Source organism: Sciurus vulgaris (assembly GCF_902686455.1).
Source record: "Sciurus vulgaris genome assembly, chromosome: X".
NCBI lineage: Eukaryota > Metazoa > Chordata > Mammalia > Rodentia > Sciuridae > Sciurus > Sciurus vulgaris.
In genome coordinates, this window is record NC_136471.1 from 130,827,042 (window position 1) to 130,849,428 (window position 22,387).

The 22,387-nt window shown below is 39.4% G+C and overlaps 1 protein-coding gene across 7 annotated transcripts in view; it reads left to right on the forward strand.

Moving 5' to 3' along the window:
* The window catches only part of ARHGAP6 (Rho GTPase activating protein 6), a 483,185-nt gene that overhangs the window by 210,043 nt on the left and 250,755 nt on the right, over window positions 1-22,387 (forward strand). For 3 of the 7 annotated variants that reach the window (XM_079123133.1, XM_079123134.1, XM_079123136.1), the window contains exon 1: window positions 4,859-8,073. The exons of the other annotated variants lie outside the window; for them this stretch is intronic. Coding sequence is in view for 2 of the 3 variants with exons in the window: in XM_079123134.1 (XP_078979260.1) it covers window positions 8,029-8,073 (45 nt within the window). In the remaining variant the exon portion in view is untranslated. Of the gene's footprint in view, window positions 1-4,858; window positions 8,074-22,387 lie in introns of those variants that run through there. 7 annotated transcript variants of the gene reach the window in all.

A 22,387-nucleotide genomic window follows, 5' to 3' on the forward strand; every position in this document is an offset into this window, starting at 1 on the left:
TCAAACTTTGTCAAGGGATCTTGCTTAATGTGTCAGTCCTGAGGTAGTATTCCAAGGATTCTGATTCAGTGTATTTTGGGAAGGTCCTCACAATCAATTTTTAAAAACCTACCACCAAGTGATACTTATTCTCATGACCCTGAAGAGCATAATATAACATGTACTGATTAGGCATTTATTTCTGGACCCTTTTCCTTTTGTCCTGTATTGTGATGAAAGGGAGGAAAATATCTTATGATCATTGTAGGTAATACCTTTCCATATGTGCTGTGTGTGAATGTGAAGAACGATGATAAGCAAAGTTGAAATAGTGAAAAATCCCTAGTTTGATGCTTCAATTCTGATATATTAGATCTATTTTCACCAGAACAATTTTATCCATAAGGTAGAGTTTCTCAGCCCTGGCACTCTTGACATTTAGGGTCATATCATCCTTTGCTCTGGGTTGTACTATGCATTGTTGGATGAAAGCAGTATCCCTGGCCTTCATCCACTGGATACCAGTACCAGCTCCCCTTGCCTTCACAAGTTGCAACAATCAAAAATGCTTCCAGATATTTACCAATGTGCAAATTTGCCCCTAATTTAGAAATACCTTCATAATGCATGGTCCCAAAGATAAAGAATCAAGAAATTAGAATTGGAGCAGTTCCCTTTAGTTGATTCTCATTGAACAGCAAAGCAAGAACATTCCTGCTAAACTGTTGGTGCTCGGCCTTTCTGTATTAAGCATTTCTTGGGGATCTGAAACTCCCTGGTGCATTTCTATTTGTTGGATTAATGGGATCCAGATAGATTTAGTGTCTTGGCAGGAGAAAGACATTCTGTTATATTCTCTTTACTTTATTACACTTTTGAAAATAAATACTTAACATTTTCCTTATATGTTCTGCCTTTTATCATAATCACAAAAGAGATTGTGTGGGGGCACCACTGCATATAAAATGGCTTTGAAACCTCTGTTCACCAGAGTAATGTCAGGCATAACCTTTTATGCTACTGTTAAGTCTCTAAAGTTGGTAGGGGTGAGGTTTTAATAGTGGTTTCTTTGGATAGATAGTCCAGTGCTCCAGAGGACTCCACAGCTGTCAGTTGTGACCCCACAAATGGCCAACCAATCTTTTATTGTTCTAACAGCATGCCATATCAAGTGGATACAGGTCCCAGGCTCAGCTCTATTCATCTGCTCTGGGAAACTTTCTCCTTGTCTTTTGGGGGATGTTGCAAGACACATATTACTGAAAGAAACTGTGTCATTGTTATGAGATATACTATTGCTAAGTAGAAATATCTGAAAGATGATGTGTTTTTCCTTTCTTTGATACTGAGAATTGAACCTAGAGGCACTTTAACACTAAGTTACATCCCCAGTCCTTTTATTTATTTATTTATTTAAATTTTGGAACAGGGTCTTGCTAAGTTCCTGAGGGTCTAGCTAAATTGCTGAGGTCGACTTGGAATTTGTAATCTCCCTGCCTCAGTCTCCTGAGTTATTGGGAAAGGATGAATTTCTTATGTCTATGAAAGCTTTCTCAATCTCACCATTTATGACATTTGGGGCCAGATCATTGTTGTGGGGATTGTCCTATTCATTGTAGGATGTTAAGCAGCATTCCTGGTCTCCTCCCACTAGATGCAAATGGCATTTCACCCAAGTAGTTCCAGATATTGCCAAAGGGTCCGCTTTGGGAACAATTCATCTTGAGTTGAGACCCACTGGCCTAGGATATATAGGGAGGGGAGCTGGCAATTTAAATTATGAGTCTGACTTATCAAACACAGCCTCCACTTTGAAACATGCTCTGCTAGTTTGCAAAGAGATGTGGGTCCAACTTCCATTTACTTCTCAATTCCACCATTTACTAACTGCAAAACAAGTTAGTTGCCCTCTTAAATAAAATGTGTATAATTATGCTTTCCTTGCACTATTGTTCTGAGTATCTAGATTTGCCATTTGCACAGGGCCCTTGACATAAGTACTCAATAAATAATGAAAGCTTTATCATTTCAAATAATTATTCTAGCACCTACAGTGTTGCTGTAGTCATGGACATTCTGCTCTCTTTAGACACTTAAAACACTGTGCAGAGGAAAGGAGGTTGGAATCAAAAGGGGTGAAGGCAATAGATTAATGATAGATTACAGATATAAATTAAAAGGGATTTCTTGATTTTCAAGGTGTTACTTGGAAAATCGTAGCTAGAGGACTCGTGGCCTCTCCTTTTTTGCCCAATGACCCTAGAATAGAAGATTTATTTTAGAAACATCTCTCTGTGGATACATTTTTGGGGCAATCTTCCTGGCCTCCTGGCACTTGGTAGCAGTTATTCAGTGAGTTAAGATGGCAAGAACAGGAAAAACCAATGAAAGCAAATGGAACCTATTATAATTGTCTATTTACCCTCACTCCCTATCACTGCCTTCTTCCCCTGCACTCTTGAATCATCACATCCTCTATTCTCAGTCCTACTTGATACACAATTCTGTGATATTCTTTTTCCTAGGGATTGAAGCTGCAGGCAGTAACATGAAGCTATGCAAGAGCAAATTCCTCTCCCTTCTCTGTCTGTCCTATGTGACTGCAGCTCCAGGCAGTGTTCTTGGGACCACCAAGGAATTCTTCATTCACTGATATTGGTCCCAAGTCTGTTCTCTGGCTGGGGATTGTCTCTTTAACTTACTTGGAGAAAGGAACAGGCCCTTTGTCCTTCTTTAGATTCCTCTTAGCAGGTTAAGAGTAAGGGAAGAAATTATGGCTATAGGGCAGAATGGTAACTCTTGACGTGGCACATATGTTTGCAGTTTGTATAGTGAGGTTTCCCCCCAGTATGTTGACCTTCTGCCTAATAAAATGTTCTCCCTCCAAAGCATAACCATTGTGTCCTTTGTTCCTGCCTATGTGGGTGGTTGAAATTGGCAATGGCATTGCTGATACCAGGGACCCAGCAGTACTGGTAGGTCCTTCACTTTCAGAAGACATGTGATTTTGGATAAGAAGGGCCTTGAGCTACTGCCCAGCTCTCCTTCCTGATCCTGGAGTTTGGTTTCTTAAATTTGATCTTTACAGTCCCATGAAGAAACCTAAAAGAGTCAACTATAAACTATGTTCAGCCTTTATATAAACTATGTTTGGTCTATTTATATAGTAGGGTAAATACAGATTTTAATTAATACAATCCATTTGGAAAACTGTTGGGCATTACCCAGCAATGTTGAAGATATGCACGCCTATGACCCAGCAACTCTATTTATATTTCAGGTTTGTACCCTATAAAAAGGCATGCACATGTGCATAAGGAGATATGTACATTGATGTTCAAATAGTGTGTTTTTCACTAGTCCAAAATTGGAAAGAACATAAATGTCAATCAGCAGTTAAAAAGATAAATATTGTGAACCACATACAACAGGATACCAGACAGCATTGGGAATGAATGAACAGCAGCTACATACAGCAACATGGATGAACCTTAAAATACAGTGTCAAGCAAAAGTAGCCAGATATAATGAAAACATACTTGTGGATCTGTTTATATAAAGTTAGAAAAAGCTCTAATATTTATGGATGCATAATTTTGTAAAAAGCAGTTTGTTCTTGACAAGGGGTGATTTTGCAGCTCCTGTGCCAGGGGAAATCTGACAATGTCTGGGGACAGTTTTGGTTGACATAATTGGGGGATAGGGAATAATATTGGCAGTTAGATGGTATGGGCCAAGGATTCTACAAAACATGCTATAATGTGCAGGACAGCCTCCAAAACAAAGAATTATCAGTCCCCAAATGCCACCAGTGCTGGGGTTGGAAAACCCTGCTGTAAAGGGGAAGCAAGAAAGTTAAGTCCACCATAGATAGGACAGTGTCTGCAACTAGAAGGGAGGATGGTATTATAATGCAGTGGTCCGAGATGCTAGAGTATTCTATTTCTTTACCTGGGTGAAGGTTTGATGAGTAAATATTTTCTGAGATTTCATTAAGCAGAATAATATACATTATCAATTTTTCTCAAAAAATTTGAGAGCTGGATTAATAAGCTAGTAGGATGGAAGAATATAGGAACTAGAGTTTGGACAGGAGGGTTCCCTACCAAAAGGGCCTCATAGCACTCTGTTTACAGTAATGACAATGATCCTTCAAGAAGGGTCTGTCCTCTGATCTTAAGTTTTTTGTGTGCATGTGTGTGGGTGTATGCTCAGCTCTTCCTGGTCTCTGAGGTTGAGTCTGCTTTCACAAATTTTATTAATGTTTTCCTAAAAGAAGTAATCACCCTTCAGTTGGCACCAAATGTGGACAAATTGAACTCAATCTATAGTCAGATGTACTAAATGGATTCAAAAGTTTTGACTTAAATGCTCTGTGGTAAAGGGCAGCATCCAGTCCTGGAAATGGTATAACATTTGAAGCCAGGAAGATGCAGAAATTCCACGGTTAGTGTGACTCCTTTTCTTTTACAGGTTATACTGCTAGAGTAACTCATAGAGATTAGTTTACTTTGCTCTGGGGAAAATTATAAACATCAGAGAAATTACTTTTTTTAAAAAAATTCTATCCCAAAAGAGAATATTATGTGGCTTAGGCAATGAATTAAATTAATTTCAGTCACCTCTGAAGGTTTTAATTGCTTCCTGTTCCCTTTATTCTCCCCCTAGCACCATAAATGATCAAACTAGAATTTTGAAACCTGATGGCATATTACTTTATAGTTCAATATTAAAACATTTATTGCATTCAAAATATTTATTGAATAAGTGACCAATTTAGAATGTAAATAACCTGGGAAGGATACTTGGAAGTAGAGATATGCAAATAAAATTTTTTATTAGAGTAGTGTTTAAAATATACCTTGAGTTCAGATGATCATTAATTTTCTTTCTGCTTTCTTTCTTTTTTTGTACAGGGAATTTAACCTAGGGGCACATTATCACTGAGCCACATTCCTAGCCCTTTTTACTTTTTTATTTTTGAGACAGGGTCACAGTAAATTGCTTAGGGCCTTACTAAGGTGCTGAAGTTGGACTTGAATTTGTGATCCTTCTGCCTCAGCCATGAATTGCTGGGGTTATAGGCATGGACTACCACACCCAGCTGATAATTTATTTTCTTAAATGCTTTGTCCTATCTCATGAAACTCTTGAAACATGGAAAATAAATCACAATCTTATGGTACTTGAAAATTTCAAGCCAATTTAATGATGATATTTTTGTAAGAAATATGCTAGAAAACAAAAATCATTCCTAAAATTTAAGTATACAGAATGTTTTGGCTTACAACAGTGTCAATCAGTGACAATACATTTTTTCAAAGGCAGAATATATGTGAAATCTAAGATGACCAAGTGTTAAGAGGTGACTTACTCAGGATTAATGATCAAAAAACTCCAATTACGTTTTGGGAAACCCAGGAACTCACTTCATGTTTATAAACAGTCTGGTGTAGGAAGCTCATATTTGGAGGTTAAGAAGCTTCATGATGTTATGACAAAAGGAAGACTCCTAAGGCTGGAGACTTTCCTAACAGACAACAGTGAAACAGAAGTCCCTAAACTGGGCATGCCTAGGCCATGCATGTACATGCCCTCCTCAGGCTTCCTAGGTACAAATCTATGAAACGTGCCAGGTGACCAAGCTGGTTCTCTGCCATATTCTAAGGGTCATTGATGACTTCACTCTAAAGGTTGTATTCAGTAGCAGTAGACAGTGTAAGAAAAGAGAAGACTTCAGTATGTCATTTTGCCAGCTCTGCCTGGATGTGTTGCTGAGCAGGGAAGGCTTCCAAGGAGAATGGGCTTACTGTGTTTTAAAGCATAGCAGAGGGAAAGAAGACTTTGGGCAGAACTGACCTTAGGAATAATGAGAGACTTGGACAAATAGTTCAATTGACTTTCTCTTAAAATGTCAATTTTTAAGAGGCAACACTCTGACTGGAAGTTCTTATTTTGAGCAGGGGATTGATTTTAAATTTTATTTTTATTGCAGAGTAAAATACACATAGTGAAAGGTGTAAAATGCATCAATGTGGATTATACTGCTCAATGAGTGTGTGCATATGTGTGTGCTCCAGTAGCTGTTTTTAGATCAAGACATAAACCACTTCCAGCACCCCCAGAAGGTTCCCTTATACCCACTTCCCAGGCCATTCCACAGTAGTAAACATTGTTCTGACTTCTACTACTATGGATCACATTTACTTATTTCTGTTCAACATTTTATTTTAGTTACAGAATAAATAATTGGAATCTTCCTGTATATACTCCTATGATTTATTTCTCTCAACATGTTTGTGAGATTAATTCATGCTGTGTGTGCACTAGAGGCATTTTCTTACTGCTAAGTAGTATTCTATTGTTTGCAAAGACTACAGTTGGTTTATATGCACCAGTTGATGCACATTTACATTGTTTCCATCTTAGGCAGTTATGTCTAAAACTTTATGAATATTCTAGCATATGATGAGAACATTGGCACTCATTTCTCTATATATCTAGGACTAGAATTGCTGGGTCAGAGGGTAGGCATATGATCAGCATTAGTAGGTATAACCATACAGTTTTCCAGGCAGATTAATTGTCATGGGATTATCTAGTGGTAGATTGCTCAGGATGTCTGCATCCCTGTCTTCACATTTACATTGCTACTTATAATTATTCTGCCAGTTGTTTTAAAATCACTACATGCTGGTGGGTGGTCTTCTTCAACTAAATTGTAAGGGTTCAACTGAAAGGTACTGGATACATCTTATTCACCTCTCCCCATGCAGAGCAGTTGGAAGGTCACTCTGGGAGTCCAGTACAGCAGGAACCTGAAGAATTGGCACAAGTCACACTCAAACCCATCTTCCATTTCATTAACCACCCCTCTTAGGCTTGGATTCGTTGATTTCATGGGTGTGGAGTCTCCACTCTAGCCCCAGATCCTGCCTTTGTCAGGAATCAGCTTCTGGGAGACTGTACATAAATTCCAGAGTGCCAGGGCTCAGGGAGAACTTGGCCATTTTTTTACAAGGTGTTTTAAAAGACGTGTTTCCAGAATGGAATTTCAGAGCAGAGGCCAATTTTCAGTGTTATTGTGAACCTGCAGTGTGTGTTTAAAATGATTTGGTAGCATTAACGATGAGACTGTACATTTCTTCTATTCCCAAACCCTTACAATGCCGTTTTCCAATACGCACCTAAGAACTAAGACACAGAAAGCAACGCCTCCAGCACTACCCCACCCCCGCAGTAAATACCTAGATCCAGCCTGGTTCCAAAGCCATTCCTCACGTTCCAGTAAATTCTCCAGGACTTCCCCCTCCAGCGAGGTTCCCCAGACTGCCTGGGTTCTGCAGACTCGGTTAGCCTTAAACGGCTTTGCGGGGGCCAGCATCCAACCAGGTCTTCTCCCCTCAGCAGTTCCCCAACTAAGTATTACTCAGTCCTCCTCAATCCTACCCTCTCCAAAGGTCCCTACATTTGAGACTCTTGCACAGGAGGGCTTTTCAAAAAACAAAACTCAACCCTCCCTGAGAGAAGGTTTGGAGTCGCCTTCCAGAGCGTTAGGCCCACACCTCACTGAAAGTTAGTGAAAGTCTCTTTTGGAAACCCAAGTTCGCCTCCTCGCTGTTATTGAAGCCCCAGCCCTGGCAGCTCCGGGCCCTGGGATCCCGGGAGGAACGGGTGGCAGGAGGCGGGAGCGTCGGCCGGCCTGACACCTGTCGTGGGCGAGCTCCCTGCAGCCCCGAACAGCTGGCGGTGGCCACAGCAGCAGGGACCCGCCAGGAGCGGAAGGAATTAAACGCCCGCCCATCGCATCAGGCTCGGCCGCTCCCTCCTCCTCCTCCCCCTCCCCTTTCACCACCGCCGCCTCCTCCGGTCCCCACCAGCTCCTCTGCGGGACGCTGCGCCAGGGGCGCTTTGAACCGCGCTCAGAGTGCACAGAGCAGGACTGACGCCCAAGGGCTGCCCCGAGATGACAGTGAAGTAAGAGAACTTCGGAGAGACGCTGCGACCCTAGGTTGCTCTGGAGGACTCGCCATTCCTCCTGGTGGGGACATGGGGGACCCAGCATACCGCGAGAAGCCGCAGCTGCACTACGCGGTGAGTGTCCCGGCGCACACAGAGGCAACAGGGGGCGCCACTTAGCCGGTCTAGGAAGGGACAGCGCGGATCCGAGGCTCTCCAGAGATCCTTGGTTGGGGGAGCGGGTGTGCCAAGGGCCTCACCCTGGAGTACCACCTGCTCGGGAACTCAGCTGAGCTCCTTGAAATATCTTAGTGAGGTACCCCAAACCCCGGAGTCAGCGTTCCTTTTCACTGCGCCGTGGTCACTGTGTCAGGAACAGGGGATCTGGACCCTGTCGCAGCCTTGCGTCTGGGGCTAAGAAATGAGGCTCCTGGGGTTGGGCCGGTCTTTCGGTCAGATACATCAAAGGGACAGGAATGGGGCTAGACAGGAGGTAAGGGCACCTAATGAACTGAGTGTGTGGCTAGTGGAGTCCCTGTAGAAATGGCGTGGGGTGTCTTGGGATGCATTCAGTTTTCTGTTTGGAAAGAGGGTGCACATTTCCCTCTGAGTTGTGGAGGAACAGAATGTGGCCCATCATCACTTTAATACAAGAGGATGCCAGGAGGGTCTTCTGTGGGATCCTCCCTTTTACTTCATGGTGACCTTTCTTCTGGTTGTTGACTTAAATATTCCACAAATATTTATTGGTGACCTACTATGTGTCAAGCGCTTCTGGTACTGCAAGGAGTGGCAGACAAACAGTTCATGGGGTTTGTCTTCTTTGAAGAAGGAGTCAAAATTTCAGGGTTAATGACTAATCAAATCCAAATTCTAGATTGAGTTTATTTTTTTAGAGAGGTGAGCAGGGGGCAAGAAGAGAGAAAAGAAAGAGGTTTGAGGAATGAGTACTATATCTGAAGATTCTAAATGCCCCCAAAAGGAAGGAGACAGACAGCAAGTTTAGCTTACTCCAGCCTTTGGACATTTACTTTCTATTTGAAAAAAAAAAAGTGTCGTTTTGAGATGAGACATTGCAGTTGTTCTGCCATCTGCTAATTTTCTGAGTTTTCCTTGACACAATTTTCACTGCTGAGATTCACATTCTGACTGCCAACTCTAAAAACTGGAGAGAAACAGACAAGACAGAAAGTTGACAAGAATCATCAATATTTATAATAAGGCAAAGACAGTTATCTGTCTGGAATTTTCATCCTTCAAAATTCACTCCCTACATAATTTTTTTTTTCAAGAAAGATGTTGACATGGACAGGAATGGTAGGCTCAGATATCTCTGAGCTGCCCCTGCTGATTCCAGGTGCCATCCGCTGGTTCTGAATCAACTATGGGGCAAATTTGGTACCTCTTCCACATCACTTTCCTCCTCTGGAAAAATCAGAGCCTGAATTAGAAAACAGTTAAGGGCCCTTTCTAAGCTATTGTTCCAGGAACCTGTGACAGCTCCTTCCCCTGTTTGGCCATAGTTACTTGCTTTGAAATGCCAACTGAGACACTTGTGATTTACTGATGCTTGTTCTTTTCTTTAGAGACACTGGCAACTCAGAGATTTACCCTTTTAAGTGGTCTCAAGGGTAATCAGTTTTCAGCAAAGGTTGCTTTGCACTGAAGTAGCTAATGTCTGTGCTCCTTATGCACCCCATGGTGTTTCCAGGTATTTATCTGAGTGCTGGTGCCCTTTGATTTGTGATCTGAAGTCTCTTTATGCTATTCATAAGAGTGCAGGTAGAAGAGGAAAGATGAGAACTGGCTCTTTAATTTACAAAATACCCATGCATCTTTTCATTTTATGAATAGTTATTGCTGGAATTTTGCAAATTCACCCAACACATCATCAAAATTTTTAACATTGTTGCTTTAGTTCAGCTGCCTCTTTCTCTTCAAGTCATGAACTTCAAGTCAAGCTGATGCTAATGTCCCCTTTTAAACTCTGAAGAATTGCTGATTAAATAACCCTTTGTTTTAATGCACATCATCAAGTATGTATGTTTTGTTTTAAGACTGTAGAAAGGAAGATGTCAGAGAGAATTTATTGGGACTTGAAGTTGGAAGAAATCACCCAGGCTCTCCAAAATTTCTTATGTGCTTTTTTCTTTTTTTTTAAAAAAAAATTGGTTATTTTTGGTTATATGTGACAGTGGAATCTATTTTGATATATTTATACAAGCATGAACTATATCTTATTCTAATTAGGATCCCAGTCTTTAGAATGATAAAGCAGTCGCATTCAGCATCCCTGAATCAGGTACACGTGGAAAGAATGTTCTCTAAAATTATGACCTGTTGCTTTTCATATTGGCATAAACTTTCAGGGCTTTAGATCTATTCTAATGCTGTACTCTTTTTCTACTTCCCTCATTTGGATCTTGATAATTCCAGAGCTTACTTTGTCATTCAGCACAAATATTCCACTTACTTAGTTCAACAAGGTTTTTGCCCCACTGTACATTGTCCGTGGTCTTGATGTTTTCTTGGTGTGTTTTCCTGCAAAATAATTACCCTCAAAAATAATAATTACCCTCCATGTGTCCCTAGTACTTCTCATCTCTTCTGAAATATAATACAGGGGCAATTATTTATTGTTCTTTCTTCAGTGCTTTTCTTGTGTCCAAAGTGAAACTGCATATAAGAAATTCATGGCTCACATTTTACTCATTCAACAAACATGTGCTGAGGATCTATTGTGAGCCAGGATTTTGATCAATTTTCCACAAAGTGAGTTACAGAGTGGAAATATTAAGAGTTGCTAAGAACACCTCACTCATCTTTTAAAATGAACATTAAGTGTTATAGAGAGTGAAATACACACACTGGAGTAGATAAGAGCATCCTGCATTTATATAATCAGTCCTACCTTTTCAAAGTATAGTACAACTGTCATCTTGTTTTATCATCACAACAAAAATGTGTGTTACCAGCTAATGATCTCCTCCAAACCTTTCCTCCCACAGTTTTCCCATGTTCTGTTTATGGCTACTCCATCCTTCCAGCTGGGTATTGTCCTTGATACCTCTTGGTGACTTGATCAAATTTGTATTTTGGAAAGCCTGCTCTGGTCCCAACATCGAAGTCAGGGTGAGGAGGAGCCAGAATGCATCCTGGTGTTTGGACCCAAGGGAGGTACTTGGTGATGACCAATACTAGATGGTGGCTGGGTAGGTGGTTGAGAGCCATTGGCATATTCAAGAAATGCTTAGGATGGCAAACTAGCCGGACTTAGTGTGGATGGGATTTAGAGAGGCTAGAGTATGAAAGTTGAAGATGACCTGAATAAATCAATGATGCTTTGGCAATGCTCCTAGAGAAGTTGTAGGGTATTATATTGTTCTCGCTGTTATTGTCTTAGACAAATTTCAAAGTATTTAAAGATAGTCTGGGACCATCTCAGCCTCAATTCCAACTGGTGGGTTAGACAGATTTTCTATTTCCAATCTAGTATTAGAGCAGTAGTGTTCACGGTGACAGAACTGAGAGCTGTGTCCAGGCATCCTGAGCCTACATGCTCTTCAGAGTCATTGAGATGTCTGAGACAGTTAAACCTAATTATCCTTCTCCTTATCCCCTCTGTCACAGTAACAATCTAACAACCAAATATTGGACCTTCAGGGAGTTAATGTGGCCATCAATATTGTTAAAACACCTGATGAAATAGGTCTTTAATATGACTGTACAGATAAAAAACACAAAATTTAAATATCCATTCTGTTCAATATAACTTTTTTGTGCTACCCTGGGGCACTTTACCACTGAGCTGTATCCCCAGCTCTTTAATTTATTAATTAATTTACTTATTTATTTTTATTTTGAGACAGGCTTTTACTAAGTTGCTTAAGTCCTCACTAAATTGCTGAGCCTAACCTTGAACTTGTGATCCTCCTGCTTCAGTATCCCAAGTCACTGGAATTACAGGCATGTGCCACTGGATAAAAAGTTTGGCCCAGTGACTTCCTGGTGACTTTTCTCTCCTAGGGTCTCAACCTCTGTTTACCCTCAGCTGGGGCAGGGAAATGGAGATCACATGCACATCAAAGGGATAAAAATCATCAGCTTCTGAGGTATAAGACTCATTGGGGATATTATTAAGTGGTTTTTGACCTTGCTATCACTGTCACCTAGTAGAGTGCTGGGAACTGAGTAGGTGCTTGATGAATATGTGTTGAATGCATAAATCCAGTAGGTGAGGCCTAGTTTTGGACACCCCAAGCTGCTCACTCTCCTCCCTTGTGCTGACTGACTTCTGTGTTTCTGTGCTGCTGATTTCACTTCCTGTTTGGTGCGGTTACCCCACCATCTGTGCTTGTGACCACAACCTTGTAATCAGATGCTGACTGTACCCTGCTCCATTTAACCCTTCCTTAAGAAGCCCACCAGAAGTGTTAAGTCACTTACCTTGATAGAAAGCCACTTTTCACCCAGAATGACTTTGGTTTCAATATAAAAGTTTCCACATTGGCTCCACATGAACATTCAGTTTTCAAAGACTTTGAAGTCATTGGGTTCACTTAATTGTTCAGTAATGTTGAATACAGGGTACTCTTTGACAATTCAGAATATGTCAAGAACTGGGCACTGCTGTAGGGCTCTTCTGATATGTATCAATTTTTGCCCATCATTGCTGCCAGTGGAGACATCTAGAAATTCAGCAGAACTTGTACTGGCCTGTGGCATGGCCTGGAATTCACTTTCATAAAAGCATTTTTATATCACTCTGTTTGTTTATCATTTGTGTCCCCATAAAAGCAAAAAGTTTGCAATGTACAAATAAGTGGGAGATTATTGAATCCCTTCAACTAATATCTTTAGTAATCATGGATGCCTTTTCTGGCCTTCTCTCCTAGCATCACTATTTTTTGCTTCAATTAGAACCTTTCTCAGACAAGTCCTCATTGGTCTGGGAGCCCCATCATCTTAGAGAATTATATCTCCCCTTCACTAAGCTACTCATTAAATACCACTGCTATTTGAAAAACAATCATATTTCTTTTGGATGCTGCATGATAGAGATATCTGCCGGTCATCTGAGAATAAATACTACACTTTGCCTAATCTTTTCTGGTGATGAACCTCTATTACTAACTTTTCCTGTTCCCCATAGTGTGATAACCCTGCACTAGATACAGTTGACTCTCAACTTAGTTGAGATGATGTGATTGTTCAGTCAAACGAAATCTTCACTTTGTTCTTCATTCATTACTTCCCTCTCACCTGTACAATTCCCAGATTCTCTCATCTCAGTGAATGGTGGACTACCCCTATGTCTAGTGCAATATTTTAAAAACAAAAAGAAATAGTAAAATGCAGTGCTTAAAACTCTCTGATTTGTTTCCATTACATTTAGAATATCTTTATTCATGACCTTGGTCTTCCACCGCCTCCTGCATGATCCTCTCTGCCTCCTACTGCCTACCCTCCTCCAGCTTGCTGTTGCCTGGCCACATTATTGTCCTTTCTGTTCCACAAAATTCACCATTTCATTCCTGTCCAAGGCCTTTGTACTTGCTGTCCCTTCTTCCCAGAATATTATTTGTGTGGCATGCCTTTTTGCATCTTTCAAACTGTAGAAAACTGTCACCTTTTCTGACTTCTCTCTCTGAAGTGCTTCTGAGCCCACTTAGTTACCATCAATCATAGATGAGCCACTGCCTTTATTGTTTGCATCACTACTTGGTTTCATATTGTATATCCATTGTTTGTCTCTCTTGACTGGTGTGAAGTTTATCCAGGGCAGAGACACAATAATTCTTTCCCCATCATATCCCCATTGTCTGGAGCAGAATCCCACATCGGGTAGCACCCAATAAGTATGTATGAGTAGATGAATCTGGCTGCCTGGCCATTTTTAACCCAGGTTGCCCTGGGAGTTTCCAAACTTAACTTAAGTGAGGATTCAAATCCTACAAAAGCTGATTTGTTGGTAGTACAGATCCAGACAGTATAATATAGTACTTTACCCCAGGTGACTCGGATAATCTAGTACAGGTTTTCAGTGCCATCATTTGTTTACTAATCTAGTGGTCATTTCTGCAGAACCCTGAAGGATAGATATAGTAAGTCCAGGAATGCTTTCTCTCCATAGAGTAGTCTGCCAGTATGTTCCTTAATTTCCTTTTCAAGGTAAGCTAAGCCAGTAGTTTTCAAACAGAGGATTTGGATGATGTCTCAAGGCATTTTTGATAGTCACACTGATGGGGGTGCCACTGGCATCTAGTAGGTAGAGATCTGATGCTCTGCCAAACTTCATATAACACACAGCACAGCAAGGAGCTGTTCAGCCCCCCAAGTGTCAGTAGTCCCAATATCAAGAAACTCTGATTTAATACTACCTATGTAGACATCAAAACATTTAATGTTGTTGAGAATCATTTTGTATGGCACATTATGTTTCCTTGCTTTTTAAGAGAAGGAATTGACAAAATGTGAGATAGTTTTGCTAGATGTGAGTCACAATTATAAACAGCATGTTTTCCACTGTGGGGGGATAACTGTGGGAAGGTCCTTGTGGTCCTTCCAGAAGCCTTGGCACCTTGACCTCTTTGTTTCTTCACTCCTCAATGCTAATGCTCTTCCTAATCTTGGGTTAAAAACAGTTCCCTGCCAGGCATGGTGACACATACCTGTAATCCCAGCAACTCAGGAGGCTAAGGCAGAAAGACACAAGTTTGAGGCCAGCCTTAATAACTTAGCAAGATCTTCAGCAACTTGTGAGGCCCTGTCTCTTCTTAGAACCTTTTAAAAATACTTTTGTTGTTGTAGATGGACCTTTATTTTATTTATTTATGTGTGGTTCTGAGAATTGAATCCAGTGCCTCACAAATGCTAGGCAAGAGCTCTGCCACTGAGCCATAACCCACTCCTAGAACTTTTATATTTACAAAACTATGGTAAAAATTGGGTGTTTGGGGTGTCAGCTCAATTAGATTTCTGGAGTGAAGTTTCCAGAAGAATTTGAAGTTATGGCTTTGGGGAGAAGATTTTATGAGAACAGCAATAGAAGTTTAGATGAATAAACTTTAAAAATATTTTTGAATGATCCATTTCTGCTGTTGATTAAATATCTGCTAAAGAAATTGTCTAAGTCCCCCATTATAGTGAAGAAGCCAAGATCATCTTGCCAACTTGGGTAGTAACTTGGCTCTCTATTTCCTGAGCAATCCTGTGCCAGGTGGGTGCTGCTTCGCACTGGCACAAAGCCCTCTACATTGCCCTAGGTCCTAAGCTTGGTGGTGTCCCTTTAATTAGATCCAGAGTAATCATAGGCAACAAAGGAATGTTGAATTTCCTAGGAGAATTTGAAAATGGTAACATGTAATAGTATTTCTTTGAGTACACACATGCCTTTCAACAGGACTATTAGTGATATGATATCATTTTGATGGTCTGAACAAAATGTAAATTAGTTTTTGCTTTTATCTCTAAAGATAAGGCATCTTCTTATCTTAGTTATTGATGCATAGAGAAGAGCTTAGTGTCAAACAATCAAGGTTCAAACAGGAAATAGACCAGATACTCAAGAAATCTTAACTTGGAGTGAACTATTAGTGATATACTGATAGATTTAAGGAGTCAATAAGGGGTGTGAGGCACACAATGATACGCTATTAGGGGATGTTGTTACCAGGGAGGGATCAGTGATACCAGAATTCAGTGATTTCCAGCATCAGCTGGAAAGGATGTCAGCAATGTGGTCACAGAGTACTGCAGCAGGGGAAATTCTAGAGAAGCAGGGATGGAGTAGACAATCCATATCCTAACCTCTTGGCCTCCTGTTTGCCTGTCTCCTTCTGGCACCAAGCCCAGCCAATCCAGTAAGACTGGTGTGGCATGGAAGGGCAGGGACCAGTGCAAGGAAGGCAGAATGCGTTATATCTTTTTATTGTTGGTTGAGGGAGGGTGTCTGCAAACAGAAAATATCATCCTGAGCATGTATAGTCTTGTTTGGGGTTTGCTACATGACTGAAACCCCTGAATTCTGAAGTACCTACAGAAATATCAAATTTCATAAGATGTCTTATCTCTCCCATGGATTATTTTAATTATTACACTTAAATTAGTCATGCATTATCCTAACTCCACCCATATGTTATGTACATGCCTTTAAGGATATTGATATTATAGGTCTATTAAATAATTTAATCTTCACTTAGTAGATAATGATATATTTTACATATATATTCTACTAAATTTAATATCAGGAAACTCCGTAGTTAATTCAGAAGTGCTCTGGTCTAAATTCATTAATATAAATGGGAACTGCAATAGATAATTTTCCCCTCTAAGCCCAGGAGAATTGTCTAATGTAATTTGTTTTCCACACAATGAAAACAGAAAGATCAGTTTAGATATTTCTGGTTGATGGGTAGAGGTTTTTAACCCTTAAAGTTACACATCAACACAAATGAAGTTAACTTTTGCTTGACTGAAAAGTGATTGTTGTTTATCACTGCTGCTTAAGAAACGTTTGCAGCTAAAGACTACAGTTGAACCACCCTGTAACTTAATTTGGCAAAGAGAAAACCCACATTTTAACCTTTGTTGCAGAAAGCACTTCTTATTCTTGTGAATTCCTCCTTGAGACCCCTGTGCAGCCACTTTCATAATATCTATCTTGCTTGTAGTTGCTTCTTTGAAGACGTATTCATAGCAAAACTATAAAATCCAAGGAGGCAGAGGTCAGAACCATGGGGCATATCTTGACTCTGTATCCTTGGCCATTTATAACTTGTGCCTAATGCTGAGATTGTGCTTGAATGTCAGTGAATTTAATCAGTGATTTACAGTTCTTAGAAATACCTAGTTTAACTTAGAGTAGTAGTAGTAGTAGTAGTAGTGGTAGTAATAATAATATTAGTAATATCATTCAATATCTATTTAATACTTTCCATGAATCCTGCACATTCCACATGTTATCTCACTTAATCCTTACCAGACCTCTGAAGTAGGTTCTCTTATCATTCCTATTTAAAATATAAAGAGATTGAGGCACCAACTTTGTATCTGTTTCAGGGCCACACAGCTAGTAAATAGGGAAGCTAAGACTCAAATCCTTTTATGTTCATTTCACTGCTGAGACTGAATGCTTGAACCACTGAGCAACAGCTGACTGTTCTGTGTCATTGACTTGACATGATACTTTTGAGGTCGTTTTTTTAAAACCTTTTTATTTTTAATAATAATAATAATAATAGTCATACCCTCCCCACCTCCTACCCCACCCCTGATCTGGGTGATCTCCTACCTATTCCCCCTTAAGATAATCTTTTAAATTACTCTCCCTGTCCTTCCCACACAGTGGAAACATTCCTGTCTCCATTGATCATTGATGCCAAAAATGTCTAGAAACAACAGGAGAAAGTAAGGTGAATTGAGAATGACATCAGAGAAGATTTCAGTTTTCTTCTTGTCAGCAATATATATGCAACCATAAATAAAGAACACCCTGTTTGTTAGTTTCAGCTGAGCATTGTGATGAGTTTATTATTCTGACTCCTGTGTTTTCACTAGTAAAGTGCTTTTGATTGAAATGTGGCAGAGTTTAGCCCTGCCTGAATGCTCCACGTTCCCTCTTTGCATGACTGTTCTAATGGAACATCCATTTCAGTAATGACACCACGTGGTTGAACTTGCAGCAGCCCGGAAAAGGTACATGAGAGTTGGCACTCTGCCCTCATCATGGTTTTCCAAAAGTATCTATGAACAAGATAAACACAGGTCACACATGGATTTGCAGTGCTGAGCAGCACAACGGTTATGTAAACCTTGGCATTCATGGCATATGTGCATTCTTATTCATTCATTTCAAAGGGAGTGGTAGTTCATAGACCTCTCTTGGGGAAAACTTTGACCCTTATCAAGATGAACTGGTTCAAAAAAAACCTTAATAGCTGTTTTTATTCAGGATGACCACAGAGTGAAACCTTATCATTGGGACACAGTTATAAAGACTTCCTGCATATATTTGGTTCCCACCATTTAAAAAAAGGTGTCAAAAGCGCTGATGCTGTCTGATTCTGCAAACATAGGCATCCTCTTACTGGATAGTTCAGTTATTGCATGGTTTCACTATATGATTGTGCCTTCAACTTTATTAGAAAGGGAGAATATATTTTAGAACCTAGACACCTTGAGCCCAGTCTATTACTTTCAACAAGGTAGGTGGACAATACCACCATGTAGGTACTAGGCATCGCTTATTGCAAACATTTTTAAGGGACGATAGACTCTTGTAAGGAACCTAAGAAGAAGCTGAATTTGAAGAACTCTGGGGATTTCCATGAAATCTCTACACTGGTGTGGGGGGGTAGCACTTTGGAGTATCACTAGAAAGGAATGAAGTAAAACACTCCATACATGCATACACATATGTACATAGCTATACAAAATGGTGCTTTATAGCTGTGTTTTCTAAAACATAGAATTATATTTGTACCTATTAGCTATTGCCACTCTAATGCTGTAAAACAAACTGCTCTAACATTCACTGGCTTAAAAGTACCATCGCATATCCTCATGGATTTGTGGGTCAGCTTGGTTGGCTTATTGAAGCAGAGCTCAGCGGTTTGACCCTAGGTCCAGCAATCAGTCTCAGAGGATGTACCTCTTCTGTCAGCTCTGCTTCATGTGTATTTATTCTGGAGCCCATGCTGGTGGGGCAGCATCTACCTGGGGAAGTGCAGTGATAGCTGAGGTGCAAGATGGCAAGTGAAATCAACCAAGGACTCTGGCTCACAGGGGAATCCACTCACTTTTTCACAGCATTTAGTTTAATTCTCTTGAGAACACTGATTTTTTTCAAAAGGTGTCAATCTATCCCAATTGCTTTTCCAATTTGGCCTGTAAGTTCATTTCTGTAATGGATACCAATATATATTTCATCATGACCTAATTAAACCAAAAATGTAAGATTTGGAGGGTCCTCCCACTAATATCAGTACCCATAAATCCATAGTAATTACATATGAATAAATACGAAGGGGATATTTTATAAATTGACTGACTGGTATTACTGCTTGAGTAGAATTGCCAGTCTTTCCTATTTTCTTGTGTTTAGCAGTTCTGGTTCCTCAAACTTTCAAAAGGAAAACATTGAGAATCACATTCCTAGAGACTTTTAAAATTTATTTTTAATTTAAAAATTTTTGTGTATTTATGATGTGCAACATGATGTTTTGAAATATGTATGCATTGTGGGATGCCCAAATGAAGCTAATTAACATGGTCATCTCTTCATTCCTTTATTTGTAGTAACAATACTGAAAGCCTACTCTTTTGGCAGGTTTCAAATATATAATACATTGTTATTAGCTATAGTCCTCATGTTGTACAATAGTGCTCTTAAGCTAATTTTTGCTCTGTAACTGAAATTTTGTATTCTTTGGTCAACATCTCCCTGAAGATTTTCTTTTATTTGCTTCCATTTACTAGTGTACCTTAAATATTTATAAATTGATCTCCTGCTTTAAAATCTAAAAGATTATTGATGGAGTGATTTACAATCAGAAGAAGAATATACTAATTCTTTGGACCAAACATAGATGACTAATTTTATCATTTTTGACATGTAAATGAATAATCTAAATAAAAAATTACATGCACACACAAGATTTCCTCCCTTTGAGGTTTGAAAGACATTGCCTTGTTTGCCTCCATTATACCAACATAATTGGACAAATGCCAAATTATGCCCCCCTTGCCCCACAGAGTACAGTTTGCTCTGTATGTAAGGATATGTAGTAGAATATCTGTAATATTGCAGTAGCTCAGTTGTCAAATCAGGGGTAGTAAACTGTGGCCTAAAGGTCAAATCATGCCCCTTGCCTGCTTTAAATGTATCCCATGAGCTAAGAATATTTTTTTTTATTTTTAGGTGGTTGTAAAAAAATCAAAAGAAGGATATTTCATGTCATGTGAAAAATTATATGAAGTACAAATTTTTGTACCCATAAATAAAGTTTTATTGGAATACAGCCATACCAGTTCCTTCGTGTATTGTTTGTGGCTGCTTTCCTGTTACAACAGTAGAGTTGAGCAGTTGCAACTGACTATATACCCAGCAAAGCCCAAGACATTTACTATCTTGCCCTTTACTGAGAATGTATGACTATCTATAGTCTAAAGCTATGCCTCAAATTACCATAAACCCTATAGATATGTCTATTATTAGATAAGTACAAAGGCAAAATAAGAATTCCTTTTTAATAAACAGCAAGATGCATCCCTATATAGGTCATAGTGTCCTAAACCAATCTGCATTTATCCATTCTCTAAGTCACCAGAAAACCCTTTGGATTTAAGTTTTAAAATAGTAATTTATTTCATAGCTTATTTAGTTAATTTTCTAGGCAGAATAATTTTTGAGCATTGCTGTTTTTATCAGTTCAAAGAAGAGAATCTAACTGAAAAGTGCCACTTATTCATTGGTTTAAAATTCTGGTTCTTATTGTCTATACATTGGATGTTTTTAGGTTACTGTATCCAGGGCTCCCTCAGAAGAGAAAATGTTACAGAGCCTCCAAGGGCTCACCCTAAAAATATAACTGCTCCATTTTTTCAATTTTGTATAGCTTTTCTGAGACCTTTGCTACAAGAGCTGGGGCGGGGGGTAAGGGAACTCCTGGTCTTGCCATTGCAGCCTGTGTTTTGCCAAGGGATGTGGTCTAGTCTTACACTTTGTGATGTTTCTTTTGGCTGACTCTTCCACATTCTTGTGACCCTTTGCATGGAAACGTCCCAGCTTTAACTCTACAACATGGCCTCCTGCTATCATTTCCTGCAGGTCTTGTCTTAGATCTCAGCAGCTTCCTGAGTAATGTCCAAGTAAATGTCACCTTGGTGTCTTCTATGAGGGTCTCACAGAGGCTCACAGTCTTGGCTCCCACCAGATTTAAAGCATAATGACCACAAGGCTTCTCAATGAAATGTGCCAGAGGATGAGCTTGTAATTTTCTTTGATTCCAAAGCAAGGGGCTAGGTGGGGCATGGAACAGGGAACCAGGAAAATGCCCCTGAGGGTGGGGATCAAATTACCCCAGAGGAGGAAATTCCAATTGAAAATAGAAACCAGGTCAGTACCCTTGTGAGCACCACAGCATGCCAGACTTGGCAGCCAGCAACCATGGCTCATGAAGGCTGCTATCAGAAGTCCATGGATTGGCGTGAAAAAAAAAAAAAAAAGGATTGTGTTTTATGACTGTAACTGTGTGGTACAAACCCAAAATAAAACACCATGTATCTGTTTCACAGTTGTGCTGTGCTGGAGAGCAATGTGGAAATGACTCAATTCATGTCTTTGTCATGCTGACCAATGGTTAATTATTTAGTAGAGAAAAGCAATGTGGAAATGGTACTTTCTTGGGAACTATGGTATATATATACATGTATATGTACATTTATATATGGTGGAGTCAACTTCTGATTTACCATGACAAGAATTTTCTCCATCTGTTTTTAAGGAACAAACAGTTATTTTGTAAGAGCTACATATTCTTCCATCATCATTAAAACATCTCAATTAATGATTGTTTCTTAAAATGATAGCTCTATTTTAACTTGGAAATGCCTACAATATTATCAGGTTGCTGGGAAAACTGATGGCTTTTTAACTAGTCTGAAATAATTCCAGATCAACCTTAAAGAGAGTTTAATATCTAGAATGTTTTCTAAAGCACTTACAAAGTTGGAAACAGGATGTCCTTTTGAGAAGTTTCCTTTCCTTGATTGAGTCTATGGTCCAAATTTGAGGGAGGCTAAGTCTATCTAGGAGTTTTGACTGAAAATAAAATGAGAAATGTGTGCTATAAGGTGTTTGGGATTATTTGGGGAGGTTATAATGGGGTAGAATTGACACTTTTGATTTTATGAGAAAAATATTGCATGATGGTAAAATGCTGTCTATTGGTTGTTTATCGAAAGTTTTGAAATTATGCAGTGGAGAAACATTCATGAAATTGTTTTTCAGAGATTTCTTTGAAACCTTTAATTTGTTACTTAAAAATGTTAAATATCACTGATGCTAACATCCTGGTGTAGAATTGGGATTTTGTTGAAGGAGATATTAATATTTTGTATCTGTATGAAAAGATAATGCTTTCAACAAACCCACACAAACAAAAAGTAGATTAATGGTTGCCTGGGGCTAGGGCTGAGAAAGAGCAATGACTGTTAATGGGTACCAGGGATGTTATTGTGGTAATGGAAAAGTTCTAAAGCCAGATTATGTTGATGGTTGCACAATTCAGTCAATTTACAGGTACAGTTTATGATTTCAAAATTATATTTCAATAAAGTTATTTTAGAGTATGTATTAGTATGGGAATCATAAGTATTTATTTGCAAATGAAGGATTAAAATCAATCTTATACAGAGAAGTGAAGAAATTAGTAGCAGTATATCCTTT